Source organism: Sciurus vulgaris, assembly GCF_902686455.1.
Source record: "Sciurus vulgaris genome assembly, chromosome: 9".
Taxonomy (NCBI): domain Eukaryota; kingdom Metazoa; phylum Chordata; class Mammalia; order Rodentia; family Sciuridae; genus Sciurus; species Sciurus vulgaris.
Window position 1 is genome coordinate 51,663,445 of NC_136469.1, and position 23,135 is coordinate 51,686,579.

The following is a 23,135-nucleotide window of genomic DNA, read 5'->3' on the forward strand; positions in this document are numbered from 1 at the left end:
CCCATTAATAAAAGTTGCTCAGTCCTCTGTATGAAGAGCCAGAGTTTACATTAGCCACTTGTGCACATTCTCAATAAGGGCATAAGGGCATTCTGAGGCCATGGCCAGCAAAATCAGCACACAGTGTTTCAAAAAGGACAGGAATCAAGTGCGATGAGCTTTCCGTCCAAGGCCTGGGTGGATGTGGTGGAAAAACTTTACAAACCTTTCTCTATCATTTCCAGGGAATACAAAGATAAAAACTTCACTATATTCAATACCTGATCTTTGAGCCTCAGTATCTTATCCTGCTGCCTTTGACCCACTGAACTACTTTCACTAACTCTGACTTTTGGGCAGGGGTGATGCTCTCATCTTTCATCAAGGGGTCTAACAACCACTTCCTGCAACCTGCTTTGGCAGAGACTAAGGAATCCAGTTGAGGACATTAGCCTCAGGCCCCTCTGTGGAGGCACGTGGAGACATTTCTTTCAAAAACGAGTGACAGGACTGTTTTCCTTGAAGAATTAATGAGTTTTGTCCATTTGTAAACAGAATATCAGAATCATCGAGTATGCAACTGATTTTTTTCCATACATGAACTTATACTGTTGTACCTTACTTTTTACTTTTAATCTAAGGGCAGGAAAAATAATACTGTCCTGTTGACTCACAGTTCCATTCATTGAAGGTTGTTACCTTATTTTAAAAATAGTGCTAGAAGAAAATAACCCTCTTGTGGTTTTATTAAGTACTCTACTTCTAAATAAACATAAGAACACATTTTGTTAAGTTGAAAGAAACACTAATACTCATTTTGAAAAGACTGTTGATGTCACTGTGGTTTATTGGATAAATACAAAGTATAGGCTCTTTAAAGCAAAACAAAAGAGATTAAAAACCAAGTACACAAATCCTCTTTTGAATAGAAACATAAATTAGTTTAACTAACAATTAGGCACTTAAAATGTAAATGTAAGATGGTACTTTTAGAAGTATAAACAGCAGTTATACTTCTAAATTCCTCCTGAAATGTTTTACAAATACAAAAGCACAAGCATGGAAAACATTTCTAAATAAAGAAAATTTCCTCTTAAAAAAAAGAAAAAAAAATAAAAGAAAAAGAACCTGAATTCAAATCTCATATGCTAGGTCAATGATTAAGGTACTGGTGGGCAGGAGACAAGAGTTTCTGAAATTTACATGTTTGATTTATAAACTATTCAATAGCATACAGTAGATATCATAATGAAAATATATGTCAGGAAAATAATGAGTTCTAGACTTAAAATTTTACTTTACAACAAGGCACTTAACACATTGAAACAGTACAGTAAATTTCCAAAAGAATGCAACTGGCTACCTCTCAAAACTTTGTAATAGTATTTCTTTTGTGAATATACTGTAACATAACCATACATTTTGCAGCATTAATCATTGCATAGGAGGTAAATTAAATAATGAATTCCAACTTGGCAACTAGATTAGCTTATGTTTGTAGTTTCTGTTTCTTTTAAAGGACAATTTAAAATAATTCCACAATACAGCATTATTCTTTCATGATTCATTTAGAACACAGTATAGTTATTAAGTAAAAATAACTCAGAACTTACAAGGTGTCTGTCTGTAAAGACTTATCTTTGGGTACCTTTGACGTGATTTTCAGTGTTTGGATAATGAAGTCAAGAGCACTTCTTCATAAAAGAAATATTTTTAGCAACTGAGTCAAAGGAGTTAAATTATTGAAACATAATGACATTGAAAACACAAATATGAGGAATCTTTATACATATAAACAGAACAGCCTTCAACACATTACACATAACTTATAATATGCTTGATTTAAACATGTAAACTCATTTATTAAATTCCTTCTCACACTTCCTTACACTACAGAGGTGAGTGTGTTAAGACCGGCTTAAGTTTTTAATCAGTTTTACAGTACAAAATTAAAACAACAACAACAACAAAAGAAATGTTCAAAATATTCAGGAAACAAGATGTGAACTTTTAATTAAAGAAAAAACTATGAGTTCGAGCACGTAAATTTTAAAAAATAAGAAAGACAGCTGACTTGGGGTTTCAGAGTAAACAAAGTGTAGGTAGTTATAAAGGGAGACATTAATGATTGTGTAGTGAGAGGTAAAAATGGTCTGCAAATTTTCTTTGATCATACGGATGAAAGATTCAAATTGCAGCTTCCTATAATCTGAGCACATTTTCAATGTGGGAAGGGTTTAAAATGTCTCTAAAATAACTTTTCCCCCATACTTTTGGATTGGCAAAAATAGAAAAACATATGCCTTTTAAAAACTTGAAAATACTTTACTACAAAGTGACCTCTGCGTTCGAAGACATAGAACCTATGGCCACAAGAGGGCGCTGATAAGACAGCAAAGACACCCCCTGCCAGTGACCCAAATGTCACGTCACCCACAAAACAGATTTCAAGTTCACTCTCCAAAGAGCCCAACATGCCAGTAAATTAAATGACAAATTCGCCATTTGTTCGGATGGAACTGGGGGAAGAGTGCTTTCTTTTTCAGATCTAATGGAGGAGCTCGAACTCTAGAATCTGAGAGAACTTGGTTTCCATTGGAAAGAAGTCAGGAAAAAATGTAGCATAATTCATAGACATTATATATTATAGCTATTTCATAGAGGGACTAAATTACTGGAAAAAGCTTCAAATAAGAGCACAGGCTTGCAAAAATATGGATAATGGATAAGATGTGAATCTTAACTGGCAAAGAAAAGATGTTGCAAAAATTTGTTGTTCTCAAAGTCAAGATCATAATTGTTTTCTATCTCAGAGTGGCATGTTGGGTTAAATCCCATGTTTGCTCTCCTACATGTAAATGAGTAGTTTTACTATTTCTCTTCTTTTCTCATCTTGAATCTTTGAACCACCCCCACCCCTTATTTTCAAGCCACATTCCTCCTCAGCACCTGTCAGAGAGCTATGACACATCATGTGTAGACAACATGGGAGTGGTAGTGTCCACACCTGGGGTCACAGGTGTTTTTAAGGTCCTTGAGAAGGTGAAGATATTATTTTTTTAAAAAACTGGATTACTTGATGAAAGTGCAAGGCTTACTGCTTCAAAGGTGTCCAATAATCAATACACAAATCTTTTTAAAGCTTAAGCACTTTTCCTTATTCAATTGGAGAAAAGTGGGTTATCCAAGACACAGCTGAGTAAGGCTCTAAGGTATATTTGATTGTTTTATTTGAATTAGAGGCTCAGGGAGCAGAATCCAGGCTTCAAGTGTCAGATGATTTTCTTCCTAATCAGACAATGGGAATTTAAAGTCAGTGTTTTCAAGCAGAACACCTTGTTTTACAACAAGTGGCAATCTTTAATAGACAAATGTTGGCAAAAATTACATAGAATGATGTCTAAACACACAAGGTATATGTTTGTTATCATTTTATTTAATAAAAATACTGGAAAAATCCTTGTGTTTCAAAATCTGCCAAAGATGGTTAAGGTTTTAATTCTTATTTAAAATAACCAGATTAGAGAGCCTTCTCCCTGTCTTTGAATTCAACCACTTTTCCTTTAGTGATTCTATTACACAGAGGAAAACAAAACAAAACAACACTCTGAAAACTACATAGAATTTTAGCACCAAAGGATGATGACCCTTCTGAACAAATCTATATTGTGCTTTTCTCAAGCAATTTAATGGCCAATTTTGTATAATCAAGACTGACTTGTTTATAATGAGAAATTTAGGGATGTTTCCCATCTAAGAGGACATTTCACCTTTAATATACATGTAACTGCCACATCCCAACACACTGGCCTCTTTAACCTCTGCCCTTACAACTTTTTCTAAGATTACTAGAAATCTTACAAATTGACCTTAAAGTAGTTAAGAATTTAAGCCAAGAATTATCCAAAAATTTCAACAGCAGTAAATAAAGCACTAAACCTGATCATATTAAATCTGAGCAGATTTTTAAAATCCACCTGTTTTATATCACCTCAATGAAATTTAGAAACAATTATCCCCCTTTCCTGTGCAGCTGTGCCTGTCTAACATGCTGATTCCAACAGCATATTAAAGAGCAGCACCATGTATTAATTTTCACAGGGTAAAAGTCAAATTACTCAGTGGTGGTATATGTCCTTACGAAGAGTGTATGGGAGCTGAGGCTATTGATAAAAGGCAAAGGTACGTTAAACTTTCAGGCTTCATCTTGTTTTTTCCATAAAGTACAATTGAACTAGGAAGGAATAATTTTTAATAAAATGTGCCCAAATACCTTTTGGGGTTCTAATTAGGAACCCTAAAACAGACCTTACACCAGTGCCTGAGCTGGAAGGGAAATACATGCTTGTTCCCCAAGGGGTGTGAGTACCAGTTCACACACATGTGTTTTCAGCCTGTGTTGGTGCAGTTGACATCCCTGGGGTCCCAGATACAAATCTGCCAGTCAGGCTGCATCTAAGTGTGTGCATGAAATCATTCCTTAGCAGAAATAACCCCATGCTTCCTGTGTATCTGCCAGAGATATATAAATGAAATATTTACACACATGTAAAATCTGTGGGTGTGTCATATACTTTCATATTTCCTTGGATCATCTTATTTTAAAAAAAGATAAAATTATCAGTTAAAAACTTAAGGGTAAAAGTGATACATAGTGCATAGGGTGGTAGCAGCAGAGCATATCCCTAGACTCCCCCTAACCTTCCCTGTGACAAGGTAGAAGCAAAGTGCACCCAAACGTGACTTGCAGCCATGGACGGCCCCCCACTATAGTAGCCTAATGCTAAAAACCACTTTCAACATTAGGTTATTCTATTTACACAGTGGCTGTATACATCCAGACATTTTATTCAAAACATTAACAAATTCTTCTGACCCTGGGAGGAAAAAAATATCCTGAAAGAATGCTGAAGTAGAAGATTTTAGTGGAGAAAGAATAAGAAAACGGGTAATATGTTCTTTGGCACCTCTTTAACAAGCTCACTAGTAAAATCCCAGGATGGGGGCTTGTCTCCAATGAATGAAGAGCTGCAGGAAAATATATCTTTCTCAGGCTGAATTAAAAAAAAAAAAAAACAGTCAAAAAGTAATACTTTGTTCATCTTTCCAATCATTTACACAAAATTTGGTCCACGTCTTCATTTACCAGTCTGTTTTTCCTAAAATAAAAACAAAGCTATACCTTTGGTTGCAGCATGAAACTCTTGGTATAAGAGCTGGTGCCTCTGGACCCTCAGGTAGACTTCTCGTTATCCTCACCAATCTTTTGGACCCGTGAATACTTTTTGCATGATGACTTGAAGCAGCCAGGAGGCCAAGACAGTGGCCAGGAGAAGCAGCAAGGAATTGAGCCTTGTACATTTTTCTCGAAAAAGTAAAAGATGGGGAACCACCACGCTCGAGACAAGAAATTAGTCTGTGAAGAGACTTTCAAGTTCTGCAAAGGGTAGGAAAAAAGTGAAATGAGACATCTTTCATGATTTGTCCCCCTTTTCCTTATTTAAATGGTCATTCATTTAATTTAACAGGGGAGGCAGAGTCTGTGTCCCATGGCAGTAAGTGCTGTCACCCCTTTTCCTGCGACTCTGGTCCTCAACATATCAAGGCATCTTTTCCTGTCTGAGGCTCATGCCATTTCTTCTGCTTACAATTCCAGTAAGAATGGAGACTTGGGAATGGTGTTCAGGAGTAATAATTTTTCGGATATGTGAGCGTCACATCTAGTGGCCAACAAGATCTGAGAGGCTGAACATATTTAAGAGGACAGATGAAAATTCTGGTTCAGTAGAGTGAAGAGGCATCTAGATGGAAGTGTTAAGAAGGAAAATGGAAACAGGAGACTACAGGAGACAGAACTACAAGGAACGATAAAGGAATGCATAGAAAAGGTATTTATCAGTGGACACCAAGAGATGGATGTAGATCTTTCCAGAAAGACATATCAATCACAAATTCTCCAAACATTGTAGGTACCAGACAATATGGCAAAGTCTATTCAAAGATAAGGAAGTCAAGGTACACAGACCAATTCTATTATACCAAGAAAACACATCAAGACTTAAAAAAGAGCAGGGGAAGAACAGGTCTACCTTGGACCAGAGGAAGAGAGGAGTTAGGGAAGGCTTTCCAGAAGTGGTGGTATATGAGCAAGCTCTGCAAGAATGAATAGAAGAAAGAACAGTTCACCTGGGAATAGGAAGAAGCAGAAACAAATAAGGAAGGATAAGAAGGGAAGCAAGAGGGCACCAATCATCCAAAGATATACCAAAGCCAGTAATTCATAAGATATTCATTTTGCCTGATTAAAAATTATATGGCTGCCTCCTTTTCTGAACATTAATGTATGTGCTTTGAGGGTAGGGAGCAGGTACCAAGCTGTACCATGATACTTCTATAGAGGTGGTTCCTAAATTTTAATTTAGTACATATATCTCCTCAATTCCAGTATAAATCAGCCAAATTACTAAAACACTGTAATGTGCTCTGTGATTTTACAGCATTTTAATCTTTACATTTCTATTTGTGAAGTTATTTGGCTTCCTATTAAGAAACAGGCCTGGCCCTAAGTGTAAGTGGACTGATTGAACCTCACATCTGGGTGGTGCCAGCAGTTATTCCCATGAAGCTCTCTCAAACCCCACAGTCTGAAAAGGGGTCCTCCGAATTTCAAGAAAAGAAACCATTCGAGGATTGTCACTGCTCTCACCTTTTCATTGGCCATCGAATGGTACCACCAAAAGAGCCGTGTTGTGATATAATAAGCAATGATCACATCAACAGTGTAGTGTTCGTGCGCTACAAGAATGCAGATGATCCCGGCGGCACTCAGCAGCCAGCAGATTAAATGATACCACCAGAAGTGACGAGGCGAATCTGGACAGTGGAAAAATTATAGTGTTAATAAGATTCCCAGAGATGATCATTTATTTATTTGTTTATTTATTTATTGTGGAGCTGGGGATTGAACCCAGGGTCTTGCACATGCTAAGGAAATACTCTACTGCTGATCTATACCCACAGCCCACAGAGATTAATTTAATGACTACGATCTGTCCTAATGACCTGGAGCAGAGTAATCTGAGATAGGGAAATTACTGGAAGGAGAAAAGTGAGAAGCCACAATGAGTCACTATGAGCCATCCAGGATTTGCTCAGGAAGGAGGAAGGGGTGAGGGGACCATGGGAAGAGCAGGTGTAATTGTCATTCACCGGGTGGGGGAGGCAGTCTCTCATAACAATAGATATTCAAGACCTTGCCCTTGCTAATAAGCTGCTTAATAAGGAAGAGGATGGAATTGCTTATGAGGTCGGCTGGAATTGGCTCCTACTGGCTCACATAAGGAAGTACACTGGCAAGAGAAACAGCAGGAGTCAAAAGAAAAGGTACTTTGTTCATGAAAACAAGGGAACAAAATGTAAAAGCAGGGGAAATTTCAGGTTATAAATTTTCAGGTTATAAATGTTTCTCCATGTGTCTGGGGTGGGACAGGGAGTGGCTCTGTGGCAAGCAATAACTTCACTCTTGGCAATTTCGTACTGTTATTGCCAACAGCACTGTGAAGCAGCACTCCCTAGGAAAACCTTACAAGTCTTGCCCATCCACTTATAGATCTTTAGCCTTCCTGGTAAGGCCACTTAGATGTTCATTCCATTGATTAGCTGTTAGAGAGAATTGCAGAATTGGTGGAGTTAAACCGGGTGAGAACACCTCAGGAACTTCTCACCCAAATGTTAATGACAGACACAAATGGAACCTGTTCATCTCTAATTACTTGGTCATCTGTTTCATTTCTTTTTTCTATATTAAAGCTTTATTGGTTCACAATAAAATTTTAATAATCCAATAAACTGAAAGTTATTTCCTATTAAACTTTTTTATATTCACAGCTGATACTTTCTTTCCAGTGTAGAAGAATGGTTGACTAACAAAAGACTGCCTTCTAGAACTTCAGATGAAACACTAAGTCAGTTATCATTCAAATACAAAATCTTTTCTGTGATAAAAAAAGCTGTTGCTCTCTTGGTCCCAGGGAGAACGGTAAGAGAAAATAAACTTACATTTGCATTTGAAAATCTGATTTTCTAGTTCTGGATGTGCTATATTCATTCAATTGCTTCATTGTACAACCAAGTTCTCCAAGGTAACTCAAAGAAACCCAGTATTTTTTTTGTACTGGGGATTAAACTCAGAGTGCTTAACCACTGAGCCACACCCCATCCCTTTTTGTATTTTTATTTAGAGACAGGGTCTCACCAAGTTGTTTAGGGCCTCTCTAAGTTGCTGAGGCTGGCTTTGAACTCAAGATCCTCCTTCCTCAGCCTCCCCGAGGCTTTACACGGGATTATAGGCGAGCACTACCATGCCCAGCAAAACCCAGAATTTTGATGCTAGGAGATATTTAGTCTTAGAGCCTGAGGGGTCTAAGATGAATCTGTTGATCCATTAGGCTCAGAAGATGAAAACTGGACAGGACATGTAGATGCTAAATGTTCATCCTCCAGCATCACAAACTCCAGCCCTCCTAAGGTCTCATGCCAACCCCCTGCTTAATGGGTATTTATGAACAATTCAAAACGTTCAGGCAAACCAGAACTATTCTGTATTTTTTTCATCACAAGAAGCAAAGCTGAAGTAGGTAAGGAAGAAAGAGGTGGCCTGAATGGTCACTGTACTACTACTCACGAGGTTTTAAGAATAACTGGAAACCCTAGCATTTTTCCATGATGCTACTACTGCAGTGGGACCACTACTCATGAATTCAGAACACTGGCTGACCCTCTTTCCTCCCAAAGCTGTTTTGAAAGTAAAATGGCAAAATGGTAATCCTCTTTGTTCTCCATTCTACCCACAATATGGAGCTAAAAGATGACACAAATATTAACTGAGTTCACTGTGTGGGATCTTGAACGTCATGGGCATTGAATAATAGTGACAGTGGACTTGGAGTGGTGGCAAGGTTAAGAATGAAAGTGATCTTGCCTAGCCAGACATTTGGGATTAAGAGCATGGCTGATTTCTCCAGGCAAATTTCATAAGGAATCAAGGCCCCAGTGATATCTGCACAATTGTGTAAAGCCCTCTTTTGTTAAACCACAAAACGGTCCTGGTCCCACCTTTTCATTTGGTCTCACAACTAAATTTAAATCCACTCATGACAAGAAAGCAAACAAGAATTGATGCTGATTAAAAGGCAGGAGAGCCAGACATATATACATGATGCATGTCATTCTAGAAGCAGACTTTTCAAAGAAACCACTAGAACTGCTGCTCCCTCAAAACGACGACACATGGTGTAATTTGGAAGGTGACTTTTCTCTGATGGCATAGAAAACAGGTCCAAATGTGGAAGACCCTGCTTATATATAAACTGGTTATGAAACTGAGTTTGTAGTATTAAAGACTTGACATTTTATCTCTCACCAAAAATTGGAAAAAAGAATATAATCCTTTACATACTACATGTAAACTTATACAGCTTTGAACACCCCAGCTGATGGGAGAGAGTCTTGGGAGAAAAATGTTTCTACATATTGTGTAACCTTCATCAAAGCATGAAGTTGATTACAAGTTGCCCTGCTATTGCTCTGAGGTAAAAGAACAGTAATGAAAAATACCCCTCGTTTATAGATAGGTAGACTATTTCTTGGCAATTCTATAAGGTCAGATAACTCAAATTTCCTAAAATCCTAAAGAAAGCCAAGAATTGAGGACCAGAATCTCTGAGGTCAGCCAGCTTGAGTCTGAATACCTGATCCTCCAAAATCTGGCTGTGGTCCACGGCCAAGTCTCTTTTTCTATGCGCAAGAAGAAAGACTGGGGGAAAACAGTGCCTCCCTGTTGCAAGGATTAAATGAGTTAATTTGCATTGAGGGCTCAGAATAGTACTTGGCCTAGAAGTAGTAGTATCACCTATATGCTACTAGTGTTAATATCACTTTGTTCCTCAGTTATTTTGGAAAACTGGTGGTAAGTTTTCTGGAGTGTTTTCTCTTCATTATTCTGTGGGTTTTGACTCACAGGGTCTTTGCTCTGACCCTGTAATCCTCCCCACCCCAGCCTCTTTCATAAGCTCCTTATGATCTTCAAACTAGAGAGAAGGTCCTACAAACTAAATGTAACTATAGAATAGAAAATAACTTACATACAGATGGAATTTCCCCTGGCAAAACTTGGAGTTAGAAATAAAAACAATGCTCTTTTCAGAACCAATAATTAGGTATTAGAATATAATGATTAAATTTCAAGAAGAGTCCATCCCCTGATATTGGCATACAGTGAGATTTAGCCACTGACCCTGACCCCGCAACCTCTCATTCTATATCATAGAGTGAATGGAGATAAGGGTGAGGTGTAGAAGCCCTTGGCCTTTAAACCAAGCATGACAAACACCCTGCACTTAACTAAACCTATCTGGATTAATGAAAGGCCAAGAGAGGAGGAAAGAGCAAGAAGGAGGGAAAGGGGAGGTCTCTCTCTGCATTTCTCTAACACAGATACCTTTTCTACAGGTGAAATGAAGAGAACTGAGATGAACTTCTAAGAACACTAGCAGGAGGCCTCTTGGATCTAAAGATGAAGGTGAACACTGAGCAGCCTTGCATACATGAAGGAAGAGGCATCACCATTTCAGAAGAATTCCGAGATAATGGGCCCAAATGGTCCAAAACCTCTGAAATCTACAAAATTGGGATCTGATAGGTAGCCACAACCAAGCCTCACCTGACAATGAATAAGACAGTATTTCATCAATGAAAGTTACTAGAAAAACAAGGATTCTGTATAATGGAAAATGTGTATACAAATATGGAAAGAGATTTCAAGTTCTTGCCTCCAGGTTTCTTCTTAAGAAGAAGATAACTGGAGCTGGCAAAATGTTCCATCAAGATAAGATGTCTACTAAAACATAGAAGAATGCTGGAAAATAATGGAATTGAAATAAAGTGGGACACAGAAATGGTTTAAAAGGGGGACACAAAAGAATTTCCCTGGAATCATGGAATGGAAGGGTCAGACAAATAATTCAAAGTTCATTTACATTAGAATGGACTAATGCATTTTGCAGTGAACTTTAAGTTCTCTTGGTTCTAATATTAACGAAGGTTTTCAAGTTGTTTGAGAAGTATGCTAAATGCCAGAGAGAAGCCACAGCCAGGTTTTAAGCCTTTGGTGGTCACAACTAATTATTTGAAATGATCACACACACACACACACACATTTTTATATCTGTCTTTTATCGTTATCAACCCCAATAGAATAGGGCTCCCATCCATTTCAGAGCCAGGGGACCCCTCCACTATAGCAATCAATTATGTGGGAATGAGCTATTACTTACATTCTTTGATGAACAAATATGTAAGTGTCAGTACGACTGTGTGACCGCTGAAGAGGAAGTCTCCACACAAGATGTGTGATCCAGTTATGGACAATCCACCACCAGAAATCAACCGGAGAATCCGCTGTATTTTTGCCTGAGAGTCTCCATTGAGCTAAATGACAGAAGAAGATTCAGAAGAAAATTTACAAACTTATAAAAATTATGTTTCAGCCTAAGTGTGTGACAGAAAGGTCACCAGGTTGTGATTTTTTCCCCTTCTAACCTAAAATGTCAAAAAGAATCCAAGGGGAAGGTCCTCAAACTAGGTTCCATGCATTGCACTGGCCAGCTTTATTGACACCTTTTAAATTATTCAATATGTTGCTAATAATATGTTTTGGTGGTATTGTGTCCTTGGGCAAAGCTTTTAAAAATATTAATAACCAATGACTTCACCACAGTTATGCACTAAAAAGCAGAGCAAAGCTACTTTCTTTCCTTTTTGCAGGGGGATGTGGGGGTTTGGGACAGATAATATTTGATTCCGTTGCATACCACATTACTAATATTCTGCAGTGCAGTCGTACCTTGTATTAGGTGGGCAGCCTCAAGTATACATAACAGCTATATTAATGCCTGAGCAAAACACTGGAGTTAAAATGAGGAGCTGCAACTCATTAAATCATTCAAATAGGCTTGAAAATGACAGATTAGCGATATACTGGCAGATTTAAAAATGACCAGCTTCGATCAGGAAAAACATCCCTGAAAGAACCTATGTGTTGTGGCAGGGGGTCAAGAGAGGGCTGCCATGGTCAGGGGCACTGTGTAAACCTCCTAGAAACCATTATAGTGAAATGGAAAATGATGTTGGGCTGAGTCAGGAAGTGCAGACAACAGGCAAAAGTTTACACCCTATTAAACTTTAAGCACACAGGAAGGAGTTGGTTCAAACAGTAGACACAGAAGATGAGAATACAGAAATGCTGGGAGGAGCGACATGGAGGGTTTAGATGAGTCTAGAACGGTGCCAAGAGGCTTCGAAAGTCAAAGGATAGGGCCAGGGAGATAGCTCAGTTGGTAGAGTGCTTGCATCCCAAGCACAAGGCCCTGGGTTCAATCCCTAGCACCGCAAAAAAATAAAAAATAAAAAAAAAAAATAAAAAAAATAAAAAAAAATTGAGATTAAGAAATAGTGTCCATGGAAGAGAAATACAGAGTCCATTACTGACTATTCCTTTGGAATCTGGGGGACAGGCATATGACATGCTGCCTTTTGAGAAACTGATCTCTGGCCCATGGCTGCCCAGTCTCCATAATGGTGATGCTGTTCGGTGGTGTGAACACAGTCAAATCTTGTGCGAGTGGACCTGTGGTATAGGAGGGTCAGAATGTGCACAGGTAGGTGAGAGTCTAGGAGTAGAGAAATTAAGTCAGTCCCCAAAGCAGGTGGCAAACAATCCTATCCAGGACAGTAAGGAACTGGGTCAAGAATCCTTACCTAAAATATCCTTTGTAGGGTACTAAAAAATCTCCTGATTTAAAAAATCATATGGATCCAGAAAGCCTTCTGGTATTTAAAAGACTCTTGTAAAGGGGCTGGGGAGATAGCTCAGCTGGTAGAGTGCTTGCCTTGCAAGCACAAGGCCCTGAGTTCGATCCCCAATACCGCAAAAAAAAAAAAAAAAAAAAAAAAAAAAAAAAGCTCTTGTAAAAAAGGTGAACATACCACGATTGCTTGGCAGTTAAGAACAAGGCACTGCAGAGAAAATGAAAACACAGGCTTAGAGGAAGGGTGAGAAATGCAACTGGAGCCTTGAAAAGAGTTTCACCCCCTTTAAAAGTGTGCAGACTGTTGTCAGAGCTGCATGACTCACTTCAGGCATACCCCACAGAGGCATGTGACAAGCTACATAATATTCTGTGACAAGTCCTTGGTATCAAGGATTCAATCAAGCCATGCGCTTTATCAGACCAGCCACAATCCTTGAGGAATTTCTTCTGATGAGGTTCGTACAGCTACTGCCAACACTGAGATCAAATAAAAAGGTACATACTCTCTGCCTAACCACTGTATTCTCCATTTCAAAGGACACATTATTCTTCATTTTGAAACCATAATATTTTTTTTTCTTTACTCACTTATCTCAACTCTATAATTTTCTGAAGGCAGAAATACTTAAAGCCCTTAGTACCTTTACTTGGGGTCAACAGTGTAAACAAATCAGTAGCTGAGATAACCCCTTTTCCTCTGCATTCAGTGTCCCCCCATATCTGTGGTTTTGTTTTCAAGAGTCTCAAGTTACTTACCATCAACCATGGTCAGAAAGTTTAAATGGAAAAATATTCATAAGTTTTTTTTGTGGGGTGAGTACTGGGATTGAACTCTAGGGCACTTGGCCACTGAGCCACATCCCCAGCCCTATTTTTGTATTATTTAGAGACAGGGTCTCACTGAGTTGCTTAGTGCCTCACCATTGCTGAGGCTGGCTTTGAACTCGAAATCCTCCTGTCTCAGCCTCTGGAGCCACTGAAGTTTTGAAGAACTTTTATTACAGTATTGTTATAATTGTTCTATTATTAGTTATTGTTCATCTCTTACTATGCCTAATTTATAAGTTAACTTTACTCATATGTATGTATGGGAAAAACATGGTATACCTAAAGTTCAATATCATCTGCAGTTTCATGTACCCATTGTGGATGTTGGAACATACTCCCACAGATAAGTGGGGGCTACTGTATGGAGATTTCTGATACATTTGATTATATATGCTTTTTCAGAACAGAGGAAGGATTTTCTTCTTGTCTTCTTAATTCCTCAATACTGTCACTGCCAATTCTAAAACATCAGGTCATGCTTAGTATAAATGCTAAATAGAACTTCAAGGAAGGAAGAAAAAGAAAAAAAAAGGTAAAAAGAAAACTGGTGAAGGAAAGGAAAATAACAAGTGTTAGGATTAATGGATTTTTTTTCTCTAGTTCTTTTCCAGTTCACTGGGGCCTTCCCATCACACGTCACACAAGACTCTCAATACTATTAATTTGTTTCCCGACACAAGTCTATGCAGTTACTGGATATGGAATTAAAGATGCACAAACCTACGGAGAAGCGTCAGTCAAAACAGCCAAAAAAGACAGGGGCTCAAATGTTCTTAAGTGTTCTTCCAACTGCAACCTCCATTAAACGCCTCCCATAAAAATAAATTAGGTACGGGGAGCCCAATGTAGCTTCTGACAAACAAGAAACTTACAGGCTGTCCCTTTTATTAAGGAGAGAAGTCTTAAGCCGTCTATGGCCAGGATGGGGTGTGGGGAGAGCTGGCCCCAGAGAGGTCTCCCAGGGAAGGAACCCATTGCAATCCCAGCCAAACATTCTTGGGTGTGGCAAAATGATTTAGAAAAACTAAATCATCTCAAAATAATTTCCTAATCAGTAAGACAAAATTTATCTAAATACACATTGAAGAACTGAAGAATACAAAATTTTTGACTGAAAACCAAAGCTGGGGTTGGTGGCTGAAGGACCTAAAGTGAGCTGTAGCACAGATGAGAGAGGGGGCCACAGGAAAACTATGGAAGTCACGGGTTCACGATGATGGCCCCTATGATCATATCTGGTGGACTATAAGCTGTAGGAGCCATCTGTCACTGGCTGGGACACCCTCCCATGGGAGTGGTTTCGGAGCACAGAGCCCTGACATTGCTCATCATGAAGGCAAGCCATGGAGCCAGCAGCACAGGAAACAGATTATCTAGCAGTCTTCTAACCACAAAACCGTAAGCAGCACTCAGTGCTAGCAGGTGGACCACATTTAGAATGCAATTCCAACTCCTGTTCTGCAGCACCTCATCTCCTCTAGTCAGGCGGAATGATTTGGAACCAGGATTTAGGCACCTACAGCCTGCCTGTGCTTCAGGAAGATGTGCTGACAGGTGAACATGGCAGATGATCAGCTAAGGAAGCTCCCAAAGTTTCCATCATGCGTGTCTGTGGCTCAGTTATCTGAAGCACATTTACTGACGTGGCTTCTGCAAATTGCACCTCTCTCATGGAGGGCAATCAGTAATCTACTTTTCTTTCTGTAATCATAGCAATGCATCCCTGCAAACCTCAACCATTACGAGGATGGGCTTGCCTTCCTTTCTGTGGCCATTTCTTCATTCAACACACTACAACAGGACATTAGAAGTGTTTATTGTGCTTCTAAACTCCTCCCATGTCTTGAATTAGCTTCACTAAAAAGCAGCCAATGTTTAGATTCAATATGTACACTGTTTTAATTACAGACACTTTCTGCTTTGATGACTTTGGAAAATTATGGCTTCTCCCAACCACACCTATATTTGGTAAGGGAGACTGCTGGCTTCTTCAGAATAACTCTATTTTTCCTTTACCTCAGACATCTGCTTAGTGTTCAGTAAAATATGAGGTTAGGCATCATTCCCTTGTCTAGAAAGCAAATGATTTGTAAGCTTCCATTTTATAAGCAAGTCTATGCAGTTACTGGATATGGAATTAAAGAGGCACAAACCCAAGGGGGAGCATCGATCAAGGTGTACAAAGGTCTAAGGTGATCAACGGCTCTCCCACGAGTGGACTCAACATGACAAACTGACTCCTGCTCAGGACAGTTTCAGGAGACATCTTCACACAGAGTCTCTGCAGTCAGCTACTCTATTTTTCCAACTGCTAAAAGCTTTGAGGTCATCCTTGACTTTTTTGCTCTCAAACCCACATCCAACTTACTAGCACAGCCTATTGGTCCTGCTTTCAAACTCTATCTTGAATTGAATGACTTCTCATTAATTCCACTGCCACCATTCAGGTTTAAGTTCTTACAATAGGTCATAGATCCTCTGGAATCTATGGCATGTACCCCCATTGCTATTCACCCCGCCCCAAACTCCCTGCTCTTCCTTTGACCCATTGCAACTAAACTATTTGCTTGGCCTGGAGCTCATATCTTATTAAGAAGCCTTTCCTGATCTCTCTATAAAATAGTTCCTATCCACTTAACTGCTCCTCAACTGACAACCACCTGACTAATCATCATGTGATACATCTTAATTTATGATCTGTCATCCCTCAATAGAACATTAGCTCCAGAGGTAGGACTTCATTTTGGTTATTACTGGGCCTGGGACATAAGCTTAATATTTGTAGAATGAATGCTTGACTGTATAAGAAAATGAGTTACAAAGCATAAAAGCAGAATGATGGGTAATCAGCAGAAAATGATTTTTTTTATACATGAAGATGTACTTGTACTTTTCTTAATTAGCACATTTCGATTTCTTTCCCTAAACCTAAAGGAACATAGAAAATATGCTAAATTTCAGTGAACACCTATGAAAGTATGTATAAGAATGTACAATAGAGTGGGTGTTCAGAAACTGTTTTCTTGATTTCGTCAAAATGGGAGTGCACAGCTGCTTACCTTTGGAGCACACTGGAAATGCATTCCAGGCACAGGGAGAGTAGTAACATACATTGTAATACAGCGATACAGGTATAAAGTTCCAATGATAAAAAAGAATCTGCGCCCCACTATTGACCTAAAGGAAAAAGAGGGATAGGAAAAGACAAGCTTACTGGTTGCTTTTGTTTCTAATGCAGTAAAACCTAAGCCAAGAAAGAAAACTTCAACAGATTAAAAATAATTAAGAATGGCATTAACACACCACAGTTTCACAGAATTTAAAGGCTGTGAGCTGTCCCTTCTATAATTCCACGGTGAGACTGCACTTCTGTTTCCAGAAATGAAGATTCATGTGCTAAATAAATGTAGGTGGTTTGGAGCCCAAAGTGACTAAGTGTGTGGGAGCAGGGGCGTTAAAGTAAACCAGGAGTCTAGATAATCCCCTCTCTCCTAAAAAAATCACTCTTTGCCAGTGAATTCAATGAACCTCTATGTTTTCAGTCAACTCATTGATTAATAAAACCCTCAAGGACATATCAAAGATTTAAGTGAGCCATAGTCACAGAGGAATTAACTAATGAGCCAGGTGATGTCACATAATTGGACACATAGGGAAATGTGACAATCCATTAAACTCAAGTTCTATAAACAAGATATATTTGGGGACCATCTGAAGGTATTTTGACAACTTGAACATGAATTATATTTTCTCTGATTAAATAAATTTTCCGAGAATTACATTTTGAAGAAGTCCAAAGTGTCCTGTATGCTTAAGGACATTTAATAGTGAAGTTGTAAACTGATTTACTTTTACTCAATCTCAATCAAAAAGGAAAAAGAGGAGTGCAAAGCTTTTGCATGCAGTTTGATCAAGATTGTACTCCTGTGTTTACTGCAGCATTGTTCACAATAACCAAGAAATGGAGACAACCTAAGTGCCCACCAACTGATGAATGGCTAGGGAAAATATGCATATACACAATGGAATTCTATTCAACCATAAAACGATGACAACCTGTCATTTCAGACAATATGGATGGAACCAGAGATCATTATGTTAAGTGAACTAAGCCAGGCACAGAAAGACAGGCACCACATGATCTCACTCATGGGGAATCTAAGAAAGTTGATCTCACAGAAGTTGAGAGTGCAGCAGTGGTTGCCAGAGGCAGGGGAGGTTAGGTGAGTGGGAGTGATGGGGAAAGGTTAATCAGTGAGTTCTAAGCTACAGTTGGATAGCAGCAAGAAGTCTGGTGTGCTACTGCATATTTCAAAAAATTTTAAAAATGGACTTTAAATATTTTCACCAAGAAGAACTAACAAATGTTGAGATAGGTATGTTTAACCTCATTTAAATATTACTTGTGGTCAAACATCACATGACAGTCCATTAATATGTCCAATTTTTAACATTTTTATGTATGAGTTAAATATCATTTAAAAATAAAGAAAGACAAAAATGCCTAGTGGACATCAAGGGTCTGAGTGTCCTCACGGCTCAAGGTGACAGTCCCTTTTTTGTTGTTTATTAGGTCTAGAAGCTCTGTCTGGTTCTGGGGATGGAAAATGAGTGGGATTCCATAAACCCCTGGATTGCTAGTTATAACATCTCCAGAACATAAAATATAATACTGCAGTGCTCCCACTCTCAGAGCTACCAGACTTTCCAAAGTAGGACTGATCAAAAACTTCTGGAATCACAGATAGTTTCACAGGGAGACATGTTTGAAGTTTTTCCCAAGACTGTTCAAAGCTAGCCTCGACAACTTAGTGAGACCCTGTCTCAAAATAAAAAGTGAAAAAGGGCTGGGGATGTGTCTCAGGTTAAGTGCCCTGGGTTCAATCCCCAGTACCAAAAATAAATAAAAGAGGTGTAAAAAAGGTAAACTCATGTGACTTGTGACTAATGTACTGGATACCATTAAAATGTGTGGTCCAGGTATGTGCCCATGAGTTGTGACATGGGGAAATCAAATCTGATATTGGAGAGGAAGTTAACATCTAGATGATGACTCAAATAAACCAAGGTGAAGATTCCACTTAAGGGTGGGGTCCAGCTACTTACCAGACCCTGGTAAATGGCTCTTCTTACATATAGGGATAAAATTTTTCTGCATATTAAAGAAGAAAGCAAACACCTTTGGCTCAAGAGGCCCTCTTATGTTCAATGTATCAATTCCAGATACTGAGAAGAAAATCACTAACATTTAACAAGTATATTCTTTGATTTTAGCATAAAGCATGTCATAACTAAGTAAAACACAATTATCAGCTCTTTTACTTAAAACATACCAAGACGGTGATATTAAAGAAAATGCTTAGGAATGACTTTGGTTGGTAGAATAAGTTTTCAAGCCCAAAGCAACGAAGAATGGGAAGAACAATACAGCATAAGTTCTCTCTTCTAAAAATGATCTTGTGGCATTAATACTGAAATCTTAGTTGACCCTGAATCTTCAGGCTATATCAACTAAGCATGTATTATATATTTTGAAAGCCCCAGACCATGGATAGCATTTTGATCAAACTCCTATGTTAGTGATTTAATTACTAGAATCCTAGTGGAAAGCAAATATTTGATGACTGAGATGAAAGGGGAGTTGAGGGGTCTTAGTTTTTATGGACTAGAAGTCAGAATTCACACAGAGAAGCAGAAATAACTGCTTTAGATCTATGTCCAATTTTTAAATATCTTCAAAGCAAAAATACTGGCTTACTATTTCCTGATTCCTCCTATTCCAAGACAGGGGTGGGGGACAGCCGAACCCAGTGAACTTTGAGCTCCTTTGTGGTGCTGAGGTGAAATCAGAAGGCATGTTTCCTTTAGAAATCTAAAACCCAAACCACAGGGACCCAGTTCTAAATTCAGTTTCTTAAACAAACATTTGTGACTGGGTGGCCAATAGGCCAAAAAAAGCAAAAAACAAAAAACCAAAAAACCTAAAACATGAGAACTTTTGAAGACAGGCAAACCTCAAAGCAGGACAGTCATCAAATTAATGAGTAAGGGAGAAAAAAGTTTCCTAGCCTCTTCCTCTCCCCACCTGTCAAGAGCCTGAAATAACCCAAGCAAGAGTACATGTTATTCCCTTCGAAGCTTCTGGATTTATCAGACAAACGCCCTAGCACCAAGTTGCTAGAAATGAGGAACTGGGCATTAAACTGATGAAGTGAGTCACCCATCACGTTACTGCTGTATGCTTGCCAGTTTCAAACTTAATGGTTCAAGTGACACTTTTTGAACTGTTTATGTATGACTACATTTATTAGGAAAAAAAAACAAGACTTACTTGTATCTCAGAAAGAGCCACTGGGTGATCCATAATCCAACCAATATAATCCCATTGATTTCTGATACAGAAAATGCCCATTTCACCCGATCAATGTAATCAAAAAACTTGTCTGGGAGTGGAGGGCTGAGCTCCTTGGGAGGGACCCTCTCATGTACAACTGTGATCATGACCGTTGTCAAGACGAGGTTGAAAAGCGCATACACGAAAGCAATGCCCGTTTTCCACCACTCTAGGGGGAACTTGTTCCTTGACTCAGTGGGCATAGCAATTTGGATATAGTCTGGGTACTTTTTGGTGCCCTTTCGCAGCCCATTGGATAAACTCTTAGCTTTACCGTTGCCATTTTTGTTTTCTTCCTCGACGGGCTCAGCAGGTCTTGTGTAGGTGTTTGCAGGATCATTGGACTGATTTTCCAAATGTTCTTCAAGTTTTGCTGTCTCTATGATATCCATTGTCCCCAGTCTTCAGATCAAAAAGGAGAAGGTAAAGTTCTTGTTCTTCGTGGAAACTTAATTTTTTTAAATCCTTTTACTTCCAAGATCAACATGGACTCTTATAATTGATTTTGTTTTCTAATACAAAATGTAGAAGGTAGTCGTCTGATTATTGTTCCTGCCATGTAGCTGTCTGCTGTACATTCACCACTCTTACGAAAGGAAGCCAATTCTCCTTACCCCAAATAGATGTTTCTATTCCACCTAAAAACAAAACAAAACTATGCTTAGATAATAAGTTTGTCCAATTATCAAACTTCTGAAACAAAAACATTCTCAAAATAAGGAAACAAATACCAAAGCCATTTGCTTTATAAAGATATTATTAGAACATAGTTGACGTTGCAGAGATTTAATTTATTTACAAAATATTAAACTGTTTAATCCTGGTATTCCTGTCTCTTTTTGAGCTGATGTCAGTATAAATAGGAACATTTTAACTATCAATTCCCTTTAAATTTCTTTAAATAAAAGACAGGACCCAACATTGCAAACACTTCAGACAGTATTACTTGTTGCTAACCATGAAGTCATAATAAGCTAGAACCTGCCCAGAGATCACATCATTCTTTGCTAAGACTGTATCTTTTCTATGAACCTTAAAGAAAGAATTAAAAACTCTGGTGAGTTGCTTCCATAGTCAATGCAACGAATAATTGTTACTCTCTGCATGTGTCAAAATAGTCTATTTTCTGATTAAAAAACTGAAGTCCTTTTGGTGACTACATTTAAGAACAGATTTCAGAGCAATACATTCAAGACATATAGAATGGCACTGCCTCAGTTTATCTTTTATATTCAGAGATGCACAACACACACAAGAAAAGTTGGCAGAGTGTGAAATAACTTAGAGAAAAGATATACAGAGCCTTGTCTATGTTTCATTTAGAAAGCAAGTTGTTTGAAGGATAAGATCTTTTACTACAAAGTTCTGGTAAATTAGTAACTGACAGTATCTGATGCAACCATCAGTGTTTCTACCAAACAACAGAAACTGGCATCCAGAGGACTGGCTTGGGGCACTTACTCACCATGACACTGATGAGGAAAGGGTACCCTTGGCTTAGGCTTCACTGGCTCCAAAGAGCAAAGACTTCTCTGGGACACAGGGAGCCACCACCAACTCTCTTATACTAGCTAGTACTATGCTCCAGCTGTTCTTAATTTAGGAAAGCAGTATTTTAGTCACACTGTGGAACCACCACCTGAAGAGGATTTTAAACCTTGTAATTAGTCCCCACCCTGAGTACACTGTACAACTTTAGCATAATCCTTGGAATTTTAAAGGACTCCTTTTCAGGGTAATTTCAGGAAAAACAGAAGGGGGGAAAAACTCAACCGAGTGACAGTTAAGTCTGTCTTTAATGAAAGAAAAGAGAAAATTTAAAACAGTACAGGCAAGATTTATTTACAACCATGAGTGGTAAACAGATAAACTACAAGTGTTTACTGTGCGTCTACTGAAGGATAGATGAGGGGAATTAAAAGGAGTTTTAAATAAGCCAAAATACCTGAATATTTAGCCAAAGAGTTTGTAGTCTAACTGAAGAGACAGAACCAAAGCAACAAAACTGCCAGAGAAGACTGAATACCATACTGTCAAAGGAAGGCAAGGGCTAAACTGATCACTAGATAAAAATGTAGGCTGAGCTGGGTGCAGTGGTGCACACTGTAATCCCAGTGACTTGGGAGGCTGAGGCAGGAGAACCACACCTTCAAGGTCAGTTGTGGCAATTCAGTAAGACCCTGTCTCCAAGTAAAAAAAATAAAAATAAAAAGGGCTAGGGATGTAGCTCAGTGGTAGAGCAGCCCTGGGTTCAATCTCCAGTACTGGGGAAAAGAAAAAACACAGGTGAGTTATAATTTATTCTGGTCCTGTCAAGAGGTCTGTCTATACAGACACCATCCATATCTGAGAAAGTAGAAACCTAAGGGAAGCTGACCTGATAAAGAACTGGAGGAGCAGTGAAGGACTAGTTTGGCTAAGAGATGGCACTACATTTCAATATCTTGCTTGGTCCCTTTGAAAAGTCCCCAGCTATTGATACATTAAAGCAGGATGAGAAAGCCCAATAGCCCTCTGGCCTCATGTATTCTCCATAGTGCCCTCATATATACAGTGGTGTGGGAAGAAGCACAGTGAAAAGGTGCCACAGCAAGATATTGTCAACAGCAAATCTTCAACACCACTGACTACTTCCAGCAGAGGCACCAAAGCACTAACTCAAACCATAGTCTGTCTCTATCAACTCTCGCCTAATCCACCAGAGCATCTGGCCAGGCTATCAATCAAATTCCCGTCAATACTTCACATGTGCTCCTAGTCTGGTGTTCATATGAGAAAGAAGCTTGTGATTTTGAAACCCCATTTCATCTCTGGACATACAGATGAGCTTTATAAGGTAGGCACCTAATTCTAGAACACAGAATGTGGAACAGAAGAAAATCTAATTAACTACTTTTTTTTTTTTTTATTTAAATGAAGATGCACTCAGGCACCCGCCTCACGGGACTACCACAAGGATGACTGAAACAATTAATTGTGAAGAGCATTGTGCCACTGGGAGCAACAGCACTCTGTGAGTACAATGCCCATTTACTGTCATTAGTAATAGGACTGATATATTCCCT

The 23,135-nt window shown here is 38.7% G+C and overlaps 1 protein-coding gene across 8 annotated transcripts in view; it reads right to left on the bottom strand.

Moving 5' to 3' along the window:
* Positions 1-803: 803 nt before the first annotated feature.
* SGMS2 (sphingomyelin synthase 2) overlaps positions 804-23,135 on the bottom strand; it is an 85,031-nt gene continuing 62,699 nt past the window's right edge. For 6 of the 8 annotated variants that reach the window (XM_079153581.1, XM_079153579.1, XM_079153583.1 and 3 more), the window contains 5 exons: positions 20,008-20,708; positions 16,736-16,853; positions 11,313-11,466; positions 6,686-6,852; positions 804-5,416 (listed from right to left, as the gene is read on the bottom strand). In XM_079153581.1, the coding sequence (XP_079009707.1) occupies positions 5,213-5,416; positions 6,686-6,852; positions 11,313-11,466; positions 16,736-16,853; positions 20,008-20,462 (1,098 nt within the window). In that variant the 5' untranslated portion in view covers positions 20,463-20,708 and the 3' untranslated portion in view covers positions 804-5,212. The remainder of the gene's footprint in view (positions 5,417-6,685; positions 6,853-11,312; positions 11,467-16,735; positions 16,854-20,007; positions 20,709-23,135) is intronic. The other 2 variants (XR_013766148.1, XM_079153585.1) reach the window with 2 other exon arrangements.